This window comes from Mchenga conophoros, linkage group LG23 (assembly GCF_057382185.1).
Source record: "Mchenga conophoros isolate Kocher_MC1m ecotype Shallow Benthic linkage group LG23, M_conophoros_male_GT1.1, whole genome shotgun sequence".
Taxonomy (NCBI): Eukaryota; Metazoa; Chordata; class Actinopteri; order Cichliformes; family Cichlidae; genus Mchenga; species Mchenga conophoros.
Window position 1 is genome coordinate 44021482 of NC_140547.1, and position 13796 is coordinate 44035277.

The window sequence follows — 13796 nt, forward strand, 5'->3', positions numbered from 1 at the left end:
TTTTGTTGCCTTATGGTTCCAAGCGCTGTCACCAATCTTTGCATTTTGTTATTATCTCATGACACTTGTTTAATCAGCTACCATCTCTCCTGTGGACTTTTTAATGTCTACAGTCTCAGATCAACACAGCCCTGCCCTTCAGCACTATCCACAGCAACCCCTCAACAGCAACATTGTACCCATCAGGTAAAACATCGGCTACGTTTGCTTTGCCTTGTCGCCACCTCACAACAGTGATATAGTATGATGCAATCCCATATTAGATTGTTGATGAATGTGTGTTGTTGTTATTCAGCCTGGTTCAATGTGCCCCTTTTTAACTTTGAGCACCCGCCCCTTTAAACGTCTCTGCACGGCCCTGGACTTATATATCATGTTTAACCTGAGTAGCGAAAGTCCGCGGTGATCTGAAAATGATGTGCCGGGAGTTGTGCCGTTCTCGGTGGCTTCAGTGACCCTCGAGCTCCCGGCTGGCTATAGTGCTGGTGGGTAGCAGACGTCTCCGAAAACGTCGAAGCACTTTTGCAAATATGCGGTATCTTGATAAACCGAGCAGATATTTGATGTTTACACAGCTACTTTCTCGCCTGAAAATATGTTAAAAGTTTATTTTGTGACCCAGAAAGATTAGTATGAGTAATTTTAAAACTTAGTAGCGGCCGCCAAATTGAGGAACTGGATTTGGTGGTCATGAAAATGGCATTAAACAAGTCCCCAGGGACAGATGGACTCACTACTAATTTTTATCAATTCTTCTGGAAGGACCTAAGAACTTTATTGTTTGATGCATTAAAGGAATCGATAGAGAAAAAAAGAACTGATGCCGAGCATGAAACAAGCGCTGATAACCCTGATCCCTAAATCGGGTAAGGATAAAAGAATTTTAGACAATTTAAGACCCATCACCTTAAACACTGACTATAAGATCCTGTCTGGAGCTGTAGCTGAGAGGCTAAAGAAAGGCATCTCAAACATTATCAGTGAAACGCAATCAGGTTTTTTGAAAGGAAGACTAATTCATAACAATATTGGGCTGGTTTTGGACCTCCTTGAGTACAGTGAAATAATCCAAGATGTCACGGTCCTGAGTCTGTGGACTCAGTGTTTTTCTGTTTGTATTAGTTATCTTTGATTTCATGATGTGTTTTGATTCTCTTGGGTTTGATTTTTGTCGCTAGTATTCCTAACTCCCTAGGTCCTTGGCATTTCTTGTGTTCTCCTTCTTAGGTCGTGGTTCTGTGTTACTTCTGTTAGTATACAGTCATCTCTGTCAGTGTGTCTCTTGTTCTGTCACTGTATCCCCTAGTTTAGTCCACGTCTGTTCAGTTTCCTGTTTTACTTTGAAAGTCTGTGTACTATGTCAATGTGTTGAGTTTTGCCGCCCCTTGTCTTGTCATGTCTGATGAGTCCCAGCTGTGTTCTCCTCCTGTTTCACATTCCCTAATCACCTCAGTATGTATTTAAGCCCTGTGTTTTTCCCTGCCAGTTGTTGCGTCCTCCACGTTTGTTGTGTGTGTATTCATTGTCGGCTACCTTCATCATCTCCAGTCTAGTTAGTTTAAGTTGTTGTTTATGTATCGCCAAGGGTGACTCACCAGCAAATAAAGCTGTCGTTTAAGTTAATGTTTTTTCTCTGAGTCCTGCACGTGGGGCCAGCCACTGACAGCCACACAACTCATCGTGACACAAGAGAGAGGATACATGCTGTTCTTGGATTTTTACAAAGCATTTGACTCAGTTGAACATACGTTCATATTCAAAACTCTGCAGTCTTTTGGTTTTGGACAGGAATTTATCAATGTTATAGAGATGCTATATAATGACATTAACAGCTCTGTTTTGCACATATTCAACTCTGTATATTTGATATATTTTATTATTATTTTTTTTACTATTTAATTTGTAAAAATGTGTATACACACACACACACACACACACACACACACACACACACACACACACACACGTAGGAAAATATTTAGTATACACATCCAGAAATGCATACACTATTATATATTGTACATATATTTATTAGTTTCAGATTAGCCATTCTTGTATTTTGCTCGTTTGTGTTGTTGTGTTTGCACATCTCTGTTGCTTGTGGGGCTCGCCCACAAGAATTTCACTCGCATGTGCTGTGCCAGTGTGCCTGCACATGTGATGTGACAATAAAAGTGATTTGATTTGATTTGATTTGATTTGATTTGCTAGAACATGGTACATGTTCAAGGTTTGAGGTTAATAGAGGGATAAGGCAGGGATGTAGCAGCTCACCACTTCTGTTCATCATGGTTGCTGAGCTGTTGTCTATTTTGATTAAAAACAGTCACATTGAGGGGTTAACTGTGATGGGTGAACAGATAATAATCAGTCAGCTCGCAGATGATACCACCCTGTTTTTAAAAAATGAGGACCAGATTCCTTTAGCCTTGCAGGTGATCAACCACTTCTCCAAAGCTTCTGGCCTACAGCTGAATATTAATGAATAAGAAATTCTAGCTCTGCATGAGTGTACCCTGCAAGCAATAGATAATATACAGATAAAAAAAGAGGTGAAGTATCTGGGCATTGTAATTTGCAAGGATAAGACATCAACTGAAAATAAGAATATCTGTGCCAATATAGAAAAGTGTAAGTCAATTTTAAACAGGTGGCTGCAAAGGGACATAACTCTGTTTGGGAGAATCTTGCTAACCAAAATGGACAGTCTGTCCAGACTAATCTATCCAGCCTTTTCTCTGCCCATATCTCCAAAACTAATTAAATCTATAAATAATCTTAATTTTAGGTTCATATGGAGGAACAAATGTCATTATATAAAGAAAAATGATATGATTAAGAATTATGAAGAGGGTGGGGCTAATGCCATTGACTTTGATGTTATGAATGGTGTACTGAAACTGAAATGGTTAAGATCTTTCATTAGGAACAAAAATTCCTTTTGGAACATTATTCCCAGTGTGATTTTTGGCAAAATGGGTGGAATAGACTTTTTGTTACGTTGTGACTTTGATTGCAGTTCGTTACCTGTTAAACTCTCAGCTTTCCATCAGCAGGTCCTTCTCTACTGGAAGATCTTAAGGGATTTGGGCTGTAGCTCATTTTATGGATGATAATGGGGTCTTATTAAAACATGATACGTTTTGTGAGAAATTTGATGTAAGATGTACTGCTAAGAGATATAAATCCCTAGTGAAAGCCATCCCAGTCCCTTTGAGATCAATGATAAAAGAAGATATTGTGCACTCTAAAATTTCTCCTGGACTGAGGCAGCTCTGCATAGCTGGAGTTGAATTTGGTGACAGCAGGTTTACAAACAAAGTGATCAGGAATATTTTGATCAACGACATTTGCCCTAATCCGGTTAAAAGAAATTATATCCTTAAAGAATTTGAGACCATGGAGGTTAACGCGATAAGAAAAAAGTATATTTCACTTCCTCTTTCCCCTAAAGTAAAAGAGGTTCACTTTAAAATCATTAATGAGGTTTATCCAACCAATGAATTCTTAAGACGGAAATTTAACTTAGATGTGAACGCCTGCACATTTTGTGAAAATGATATTGAAAGTCTGGATCACTTGTTTTTCTACTGTGAATCAGTGCACTCCTTCTGGACTGACATGTGGAGCTGGCTACAGTCCAGGAGAATTCAGTTACCACATTTGACGGTGACAGTAATAAAGTTTGGAATACTTGCTGAGAATGCAGATTTTGACCTGTTGATTAGGACGATTTTGTTAATGGGAAAAATTTTTCTTCACAAATGCAGATACTTTAAAGCTAAACCATGTATAAACAGATGGCTGAATGACTTTAGACTCTGGGCTAAATCGCTGAAACTTGTGAATAACAAGAAAGCTCATAAACCTGTTGTTTTATTTAACGAGTTTAATCTATGTTAAAAAAAAAAGAAACCTCCCTATTTTATAATCATGACTGCCATTTTTTGCTCATGGTATTTTTTGCCTTTGGTTCAAATCCTTCAAAATACATACAAAATCAGTATTGATACTGACGTAAATTAATAGAAATAGAGATGGACCGATACGTAATATCGCATTGGTCCATCTCTATTTCCCTTTCTGGATTAAGGAAGGTTGTAAAAGCAGCTCGATGTACAACCTGTTCTTTGGATCCTCTACCAGCCTGGGCTATAAAGGAACTGTGGTCAGCATTAGGACCCTACAACCTGTTTCTTTTAAATACTTCATTGAGTCTTTCCTGAATGTTTTAAATCAGCTGTGGTAGTACCAATCTTGAAAAAGCCTGGACTGGATGTTGACATGGTCGCAAATAGGGCAGGGTATCGTCACTGAATTCTAGAATCAATTTGATTCCGATTCACAAGGTCCTGAATCAATTCGATCCACGATTCGATTCAATTCGATTTGAATCTGGGAAATTTTGCCTCAGACAGTCAGAAATATTATAATTCAGATCAGTACATTTACATATTTTTGTATCTATAAAAAGGAAGCTGACACTCGCAAGACTTTATCAAAGGTGTGAGCATCACAGCAGAGGCCTTTGTGTCAAAGTAGCTGAAGATAAAACAGAAAAACATGAAGGTGGTTTTATAAAAATATTCTACAGTAGATCAAAAACGAAAGAAAACCATTAATCGACATATGAACGTTACCTCTGAAGTTACAGCGGTTTTATTAGAGACACAGTGTTTTGCATTTTGCATAATTTTAAAAAGTTTAAATTTGTTCAGAAGCCTGTTGAACGGCAGAAATTAGGTTTTCTTTTCGGAAGAAAGTAAAAGGAAAAAAACAGCGGCCGACAGCGCTGTAAACAACGGTAGACTTGTGCGTAACAAGCAAGCGAATAATGCAGAAAACAGATTTTTAGACAGGAAACTGTGTGTGTGAGAGAGAGAGAGAGAGAGAGCTGTGCATGACGTGTGATTTTATCCTGGTGGAAGCAAAACAGCAAAAGTCAGAGTGAGTTCATGACGATGTTTATGTGAAGCGTAGTTTGGATCTTCTTTTGCTGCTGGTTCAGTCAATATTGTTTGGAGAGAGATAAAACTAACAGCTTTAGAATCAGCGTAAAAAGGACGTAAACACAAAGCTCGGAGCCGCCGAAACATCAGAATCAGCGAGCTGTCGGCTTTCAGCCCCGACCGTGTCCGTGCCATCGGGTGAGAAAGGCGACATCTCACTGATTCTGATGTGTCGGCGGCTCTGAGCTTTGTGTTTACGTCTTTGTGCAGAATCCGTGTTCCTGCTCTCATTTACTGTTTCAGCTGTTTGGTGGTTGTTAAAGTTTTGTGAGGTTTAACCTGAGATTCTGGCGTTGGTGCAAAATGCAGCTGCTCGCATTTTAACAAGAACTGGGAAATTTGAGCACATTACCCCTGTTCTGAGATGTCTTCACTGGCTACCTTGTCAGGTTCGAGCAGATTTTAAGGTCCTGCTGCTCACCTACAAGGCTTTAAACGGATTGGCACCTTCATACCTCTCCGACCTTTTACACCTTTATGTTCCATCTCGTGCTCTCCGATCTCAGGACTCTGGTCTTCTAAAAGTTCTTAGAGCCAGAAAAAAGTCAATTGGAGAGCTTTTTCTTTTCATGCCCCGTTTCTGTGGAACAACCTCCCACAAGATATTCGGCAGGCTGCTCTGTGGAGGTTTTTAAAACCAAGTTGAAGACACATTTGTTCACCCGATCCTACATGTCTTAATTCTATGGCTTTTAGTTTTTACATTTTTATTGTTTTTAACTTGTATTGTGTCTTTTACCTGTATTGCTATGTATCGCTTTTATTTTATTTATCTCTTTAGTTGTACAGCACGTTGTTTGAAAGCGCTTTATAAATAAAGTTATTATTATTATTATTATTACAAGGTCCACGTTTACGGGAACATCTGCTACAGATATGGGAGAATATTTGATTTCTATTGTAGACAGAAGCCACGGGTGTGTTCAGTCAAACGTTTAGAATAAACTTTGGTCTATAAATGTGTTTCATGATTTATTTTTAACTCCAACTGCTTATTTGTACTATGCTTTCATTTCAGAGCGCAATGAGAAATAAAAAGGATATTTTCAATAAAACTGTCACGATCCTGGGTCTGTGACTCAGTGTTTTCTGTTTTGTATTGTTAATCTTTGATTTCATGATGTATCTTTGTTTATTCTTACGTTTTGGTTCTGTGTTTTATTGTACCTCTAAGTTCAGTCTTTGTATTTCCTGCTTTGTTGTGAAGGTCCGTGTCTCATGTCAGTGTGTTTAGTTTGCGTTTCCTCTGTCTCGTCTTGTCAATCACTCCCAGCTGTGTCCTCCTTCTGTGTCTCATTCCCTCGTTATCCCTCTGTGTATTTAAGCCTTGTGTTTGCCTCTGTTAGTTGCTGGTTTGTCTGCGTATCTGTCAGGGTCCTGGGTCTCCTGAGCTAGTGGTTTCAGTTCTTTGTGATTTTTGTGTTATGTCAGTTTAGTTTGTGAGTTATTCTATGCTTCCTAGGTTTTGATTCCCTGCCCCCCTTGTTTCTCTGTGCGCTCTGTTCTGTGTTTAGTCTTCTCTGTCCATTTGTTCCGCCCTGTGTTGTTGCCTTCTGTGTCTCCCTCTGTGTAACTGTCTATATAGTGATGTGTTGTGGTGCTTTGCTCCCACCCCTTGTGTTCCGTGTTTTCGTCTTCCCTTCGTGTACTTCTTCATATTCGTGTACTATTAGTTTTTAGGTTTTTGCTTAGTTTCCATGCTCACCTTCGCCATTTCTGTTTGTATCACCATGTGATGAATAAACTCACTTGCATCTGAGCTGCCTGCATAAAGGGTCCTTTGATAATTTACACACGGCTCGTAAACCGTGACAAAAACACTGGAAAAATTGGGGTGTTCTAAAACGTTTGACGGGTAGTGTATATATTTAGTTTATATATTTTCTTTATTTATAATAGTTTGTTTTATATTGTAGCAAAGTGTTACTTGGATACTTCTCTATGTGCTTCTTCATGTGCAATTTTGTTGCATTCTGAGCCTTAGAAATTTATTGTGATGAACTGCTGTTAGAATCAAGTTAAATTCTGATAAATCAGACAATTACCTCTCCAGCTGTTGTTACAGTCTTTGTTTATCGGGTCCTTACAGGGTAAAAGATGACGACACCTAAAGAAATCCTTCTGGGGACTTTGGAGGATTTGGGACGTGATGACTTTGAAAAATTCACGTGGCATCTGAAGAACGGGTCTGTAGAAGGTTTACCAGCAATCCCAGTGAGTAAACTGGAGAATGCAGAGAGGACGGACATAGTGGATCTGATGTTTGATACCTACTCTATCAACACTTTTGAAGTCACTAAAAATCTTTTGGGGAGGATAAACAAGAATGATCTGTTGGAGAATTTAAATAAAACCATCCCAGAACCCACAGGTAAGTCAGGGAATGACTAAACAAAAAACACATAAACAATAAAAACATTAGTTAACATTACACAGGTGCCATTAAAATCCATATAAATAATAAATCCAAAGCACTTGCCAACACTTTCAGGAGTGAGAGACTGCAGAAAGCCAACAGTTTGTGTTTTATGCATCTGCACAAATAACCTCCTGTGTACACATGAATATCTGCTCTTTGGGTTGGTTTGATTAAAATGGGACCAGCAGCAGGTTTTCTGCCCATTTTACAGATTTATATTGTCAGATTGGTTTTAGAGCTGTTTTATCAACATAAATGAGGCGACAACAACAGTTTGGGACACGTCACAAATATGATCAAAGTGCTTTTTCTTAAATCTATTTACCAGTTGAAGGTAAAGTTAAAAAAATGGCTGCCATTTCTTTCTGCTGTTTGGAGACCCAAACAAAAAAATGCCCACACAGTAAATGCTTTTTATTATGGTTGATAAACAGGACACTAAGGTGATTGGTCAAAGGTTGGAGGAAAGCCACAGTTCTCCTTATATGACTAAAATCCACCATTTCAGCTCATGTTTTTTCTTCTGCAGCTTTCTTGGAGATTCCACTTCAGCCTTCTGCTGGCAACGCTCCCATTACCAAGCTTCCCTTAGGTAGTGTCATTAGAAAACATAGCATACATTTACACTGCTATGCTGATGACACCCAGCTCCATCTGTCCATGAAGTCAGATAACACACACCAATGAGTTAAACTGCAGGAACGTCTTAAAGACATAAAGACCTGGATGGCTGCTAACTTTCTGCTTCTTAATACAGATAAAACTGAGGTTATTGTACTCGGCCCTGAAAATCTTAGAAATATGGTATCTAAGCAGATTCTTACTCTGGATGGCATTACCTTGGCCTCCAGTAACACTGTGAGGAACCTTGGAGTCATTTTTGACCAGGACATGTCCTTCAACGCACATATTAAACAAACATGTAAGACTGCTTTCTTCCATTTGTGCAACATCTCTAAAGTTAGAAATATCCCGTCTCAGAGAGACTCTGAAAAACTAGTTCATGCATTTATTACTTCCAGGCTGGACAACTGTAATTCATTATTATCAGGATGTCCAAAAAACTCGCTGAAAAGCCTTCAGCTAATCCAAAATGCTGCAGCAAGAGTCCTGACAGGGACTAGAAAGAGAGAGCATATTTCTCCTGTTTTGGCTTCCCTTCATTGGCTTCCTGTTAAATCCAGAATTCAAAATCCTGCTCCTCACATACAAGGTCTTAAATAATCAGGCCCCATCTTATCTTAATGACCTTGTAGTACCATATCACCCTATTGGAGCACTTCGCTCTCGCTCTGCAGGCCTACTTGTTGTTCACAGAGTATTTAAAAGTAGAATGGGAGGCAGAGCCTTCAGTTTTCAGGACCCAAAAAGATATTTGTTTTTTTTTTCAGTTGTATTATTGTAGGTTCTTTATCTTACAATATAAAGCACATTGGGGTGACTGTTGTTGTTATTTGGAGGAATTAAAAAAAAACTTTTATACTTGAAATTCTTTCATTTATTCTACATATTTATTCATCACTGGCTCCATAGTGTTGTTTATGTAATATGTGAAATGTTGCTAGTATTGATTTGGTGCTGTATAAATAAACATAATTAAATCGAATGTGTCTCTATAAAACCTGCCCTCAGTTATAACCCAAGTGTCAGGGCTCAATGGCTCATGAAAAGGAATGGAGTCAAGCACAGAACCAAAAAACGGAGGCTGAGTGACTTTTAACAGAAATGTATTTTACTAGATTTCTTGACGGAGAAAGCTGAATCACGGCTAAATTCAACAGCAAGCGAGGTATTATGAGAAGTGCAGAGCTGAGGCCAGAACATAAGCTGAGGCAGGTCAAAGGAACAACGGGGGCAGAATCGAGCGAATAGAAACTATCCAGGATCACTGGAACAAAGGAGATAATAATCAGAGTGGTCCACAGTGTAGTGAATGAGTCCAAGATTTAAAAACTAAGAGGTGTTACGTGGCTGCAGGTGGAGATCAGCTGGAGGAGGAGATGAATTAAATCTGGGTACAGAGTGAGATGTGGGTGCACAGGGAGGCAGGCAGCTGAGGATGGCAGTTTGCAAGAGTGAGTTTTCCCAGCAGTGGCAGGCCAGAATCCTGAGGCGTGACTTATGGCGAGAGTTGGAAGATGTATCCAGGTGCCGACTAGGGAACAGGAAAAGAGGGTTACGCGAAACAAGCTGAGGAGCACAAGACAAAATGTGAGGCAGAGAACTGACTGTGCTAAGCACACAATCTGGAGAAGGTTCATTGTCAGTGCTGTTCATAAATACTGCCGGAGTAATTGGCAACAGGTGAGGAGCAGGGAGGAGTGAGGAGGGCTCCACCCAGGGGAGGAGAGCTGATGCTGTGGAAAGTTACTCAGACTCACTCGGATCATGACACCAAGAGTCCAGTGAACTGAACACATAACCACAGTAACCAGAATGCAGTTTTCTCATTTGTGTCATTTGCTGTTTATTCATGCAGAGATTCTCACTGAGTGTCAGCTCAAACTCAAGTCAGACCTGAAGCAGAAGTTCCAGTGTGTGCTCGAGGGGATTTCTACAACAGAAAACCCGACCCTCCTGAGTCAGATCTACACAGAGCTCTACATCACAGGGGGAGGGACTGCAGAGGTCAATGATGAACATGAGGTCAGACAGATTGAAACAGCATCCAGGAAACCAGACAGACCAGAAACAACCATCAGACAAGAAGACATCTTTAAACTCCCACCTGGAAGAGATAAACCAATCAGAACAGTGCTGACAATGGGAGTGGCTGGCATTGGGAAAACAGTCCTAACACAGAAGTTCACCCTGGACTGGGCTGAAGACAAAGCCAACCAGGACATCCAGTTCATATTTCCATTCACTTTCAGAGAGCTGAATCTGCTGAAAGAGGAAAAGTTCAGCTTGGTGGAACTTGTTCATCACTTCTTCACTGAAACCAAAGAAGCAGGAATCTACATCTTTGAAGACTTCCAGGTTGTGTTCATCTTTGATGGTCTGGATGAGTGTCGACCTCCTCTGAACTTCCACAAAACTACAATCCTGACTGACCCTAGAAAGTCCACCTCAGTGGATGTGCTGCTGATAAACCTCATTAGGGGGAAACTGCTTCCCTCTGCTCGCCTCTGGATAACCACACGACCTGCAGCAGCCAATCAGATCCCAGACTGTGTTGGCGTGGTGACAGAGGTCAGAGGGTTCACTGACCCACAGAAGGAGGAGTACTTCAGGAAGAGATTCAGAGATGAGGAGCAGGCCAGCAGCATCATCTCCCACATCAAGACATCACGAAGCCTCCACATCATGTGCCACATCCCAGTCTTCTGCTGGATCACTGCTACAGTTCTGGAGTTTGTCATGACGAACAAAGAGAGCAAAGATCTGCCTAAGACTCTCACAGAGCTCTACCTACGCCTTGTGCTATTTCACCTAAAAACGAAGGACATCAAGTATGATGGAGGAGCTGAGACAGAGTCATGCAGGAAGATCATTGAGTCTCTGGGAAAACTGGCCTTTGATCAGCTGCAGAAAGGAAACCTGATCTTCTATGAATCAGACCTGACAGAGTGTGGCATCGATATCAGAGCAGCCTCAGTGTACTCAGGAGTGTTCACACAGATCTTTAAAGCTGATGAGTGCCACATGTTCAACAACGTTGTTTACTGTTTCGTCCATCTGAGCATTCAGGAGTTCTTTGCTGCTCTTCATGTCTATCTGACCTTCATCAACTCTGGAGTCAACCTGCTTAAGAAACAATCTCCTCTCTTTAAAATCTTCCAGAAAACACTTACTGTAAAAGACTTCTACCAGAGTGCTGTGGACAAAGCCTTAGAGAGTCCAAATGGACACCTGGACTTGTTCCTCCGCTTCCTCCTGGGTCTTTCACTGCAGACCAATCAGGATCTTCTATGCATGCTGACACAGACAGGAAGTAGCTCACAGACCAATCAGGAAACAGTCCAGTACATCAAGAAGAAGCTCAGTGGGAAACTGTCTGCAGAGAAAAGCATCAACCTGTTCCACTGTCTGAATGAACTGGATGATCGTTCTCTAGTGGAGGAGATCCAACAGTCCCTGAGATCAGGACGTCTCTCCACAGATCAACTGTCTCCTGCTCAGTGGTCGGCTCTGGTCTTCATCTTACTGTCATCAGATCTGGATGAGTTCGACCTGGAGAAATACTCCCGTTCAGAGGAGGCATTGTTGAAGCTGCTGCCAGTGGTCAAAGCATCCAAGAAAGTGCTGTAAGTGAATCTATGAACAAATATGTTTAATAATGCTAGATGAATAAAAGAATATGTCTCCATTGTTATTCTTCCTCAGGCTGAGAGATTGTAAACTCTCAAAAAGAAGCTTTGAAGCTTTGTCTGAAATTCTCAGCTCCCCATCCAATCATCTGAGAGAGCTGGACCTGAGCTCGGACAAACTGCAGGATTCAGAATTGGATTTGCTGTGTGTTGGACTAAAGAGTCCTGACTGTAAACTTGAAACTCTCAGGTAAGGATACAGACGTTTTGACACTTTTTGACTCTTAAATCTGTAAGTTTATCTTGATACGGACGTTCAAAGTCAGCACAATTTTCCTTTTAAGTTCCTGAGTTTATATTTTTGACTGTCAGGTTGTCTGGACAGATGTTTTTATTTTATTTTATTTTTTTACTTGTCCCTAAAGTCAGAACTAAACCCACATGTAGATGACTTTCTGTTACTGGAGCAGCCTTCCTGAAGACAGCAGTGTGTTTTCATGCTTTTAAAGCCAAACTCACCTTTCAGACCTGGCTTTCATTTATTATCTATTTTTGTTTGTTTATTATATATTTATTTCTACTGTTTAACTACTGCTCACATCTTTTATCCTCCTTTTTAATTGTTCATTTCTTTTTACCCAGTGTTTCTATATTGCACTTTGTATTTGTCTATATTTATCATGCACTACTTTGCTCATTTATTGTTTGGTTTTAATGTTATTAAATTCCGGTTCTTTTGGTATTCGTTATGGCCAAAAAGACACGGCTCAAAAGTGGTCTTTTTACTTTTTAAGTTATTAAATTTGTAACTGTAGTGATTTGTGTGTGTGACAGAGAGGCACTGCCAGGGATTTTTGACACAAGTTGTTCTTGTAAAATCAGTCTGTGAAGGTTCTCAGACATCCAAGTCATCGTAGTCTAAGGAGCTTGGAAAGAAAAGCGTCTGGACTTCTTTAAGTTTCCTTGAAGATGTTTCACCTCTTATGAGAGAAGCGTCTTCAGTTCTAAGAGTCAAATGGTGGAGTGGGGCAGTCAGTGAAAGGGCAATGGTGGTGGCTCAGGGTTTGTATGTTTGGGGGGTTCAGAGGGAAAAGATGAATGCAGGTCTGGAGTTGCTGTGTGAGAGCAGGGAGTGAATCTGATCAAACATGAGTGTCATGAAGCCTGTTTGCAGTTATTTGCACTGTTTTCCACTCTGGATGTTGTTTCTGTTCAGCTGTGAGTAGAAAAGGCTCCATTCTACAACCTGTTTGTGTTAGTTGTTCAATAGAAACATTATTTGGTGCTGATGTTGCACTTCTTTTAGTCACAACCAAAGAGTTTTTGAAGTCTGCATCAGACTGATTTAAATGACTTTTGAATATTACTTTAAATACTTTAGATTTAAAGTTCTGAAAAAAGTTTAAATACAAAGATCAGTATTGTCTAATGTTTTGGCTGCAGTGTGTTTTTGCAGACAGGTATAACAGAACAGCTTTAGTGTTTAGATTTTTTTAAACTTGAGTATGAACTTATACAAAATGCAGCAAGATATAAAAAAAAAACGTTTGATCATAAAATCGACTATATTGGATTCATATCGATATCGGACATAAAAGGTGGCATCGTTCCATCTCTGCTTTGATTAGAGACACAGCTCTAATCAAAGAGATGGTCCGCTTGCCTCCGCCCCAGAGAGAAGGGTTACATCTCCTGGGTTTAGGTGTTTTCCAATTTGTCATCATTTTGAAAAGTTTACATTTCTTCAGTGTTGAGCAGCAGAAATGAGGCTTTACTGTCAGAGGCCGACAGCACTGAACAAAACAGCAGACTGGTGGCTAATAAACAGTGAATGATGCAGAAACAGATGTTTGAAGCTGTTCTTGGAGTACACTGAGAGAGAGAGAGCTGTGCAGGCAGGAACAGCCAAAGTCAGAGAGAATTCATGAGCATATTGATCAAACGTGAAGCAGAGTTTGGATCTTCTTTTGCTGCTGCTTCACTCAGTTTTGGTTGGAGACAGATGAAACCTGCAGCTTCAGGATCTGTGAGCTGTCCACTTTCAGCCCCGACGGCGTGTCCGTGTACGTGCCATCGAGTGAACGATCCACGCTCTGTGTTTCCATCTTTGTGTGTTTA

General features: G+C 40.3%; 1 protein-coding gene across 1 annotated transcript; it reads left to right on the forward strand.

Annotated features, from left to right (window-relative positions):
• The first annotated feature begins 7106 nt into the window (after nt 1-7106).
• Nucleotides 7107-11932, forward strand: LOC146548068 (NLR family CARD domain-containing protein 3-like). The gene is made up of 3 exons (XM_085266212.1): nt 7107-7380; nt 9908-11675; nt 11755-11932. Exons 1-3 carry the CDS (start codon nt 7107-7109, stop codon nt 11930-11932), a joined length of 2220 nt encoding a protein of 739 aa, XP_085122338.1.
• The last annotated feature ends 1864 nt before the right edge of the window (nt 11933-13796 follow it).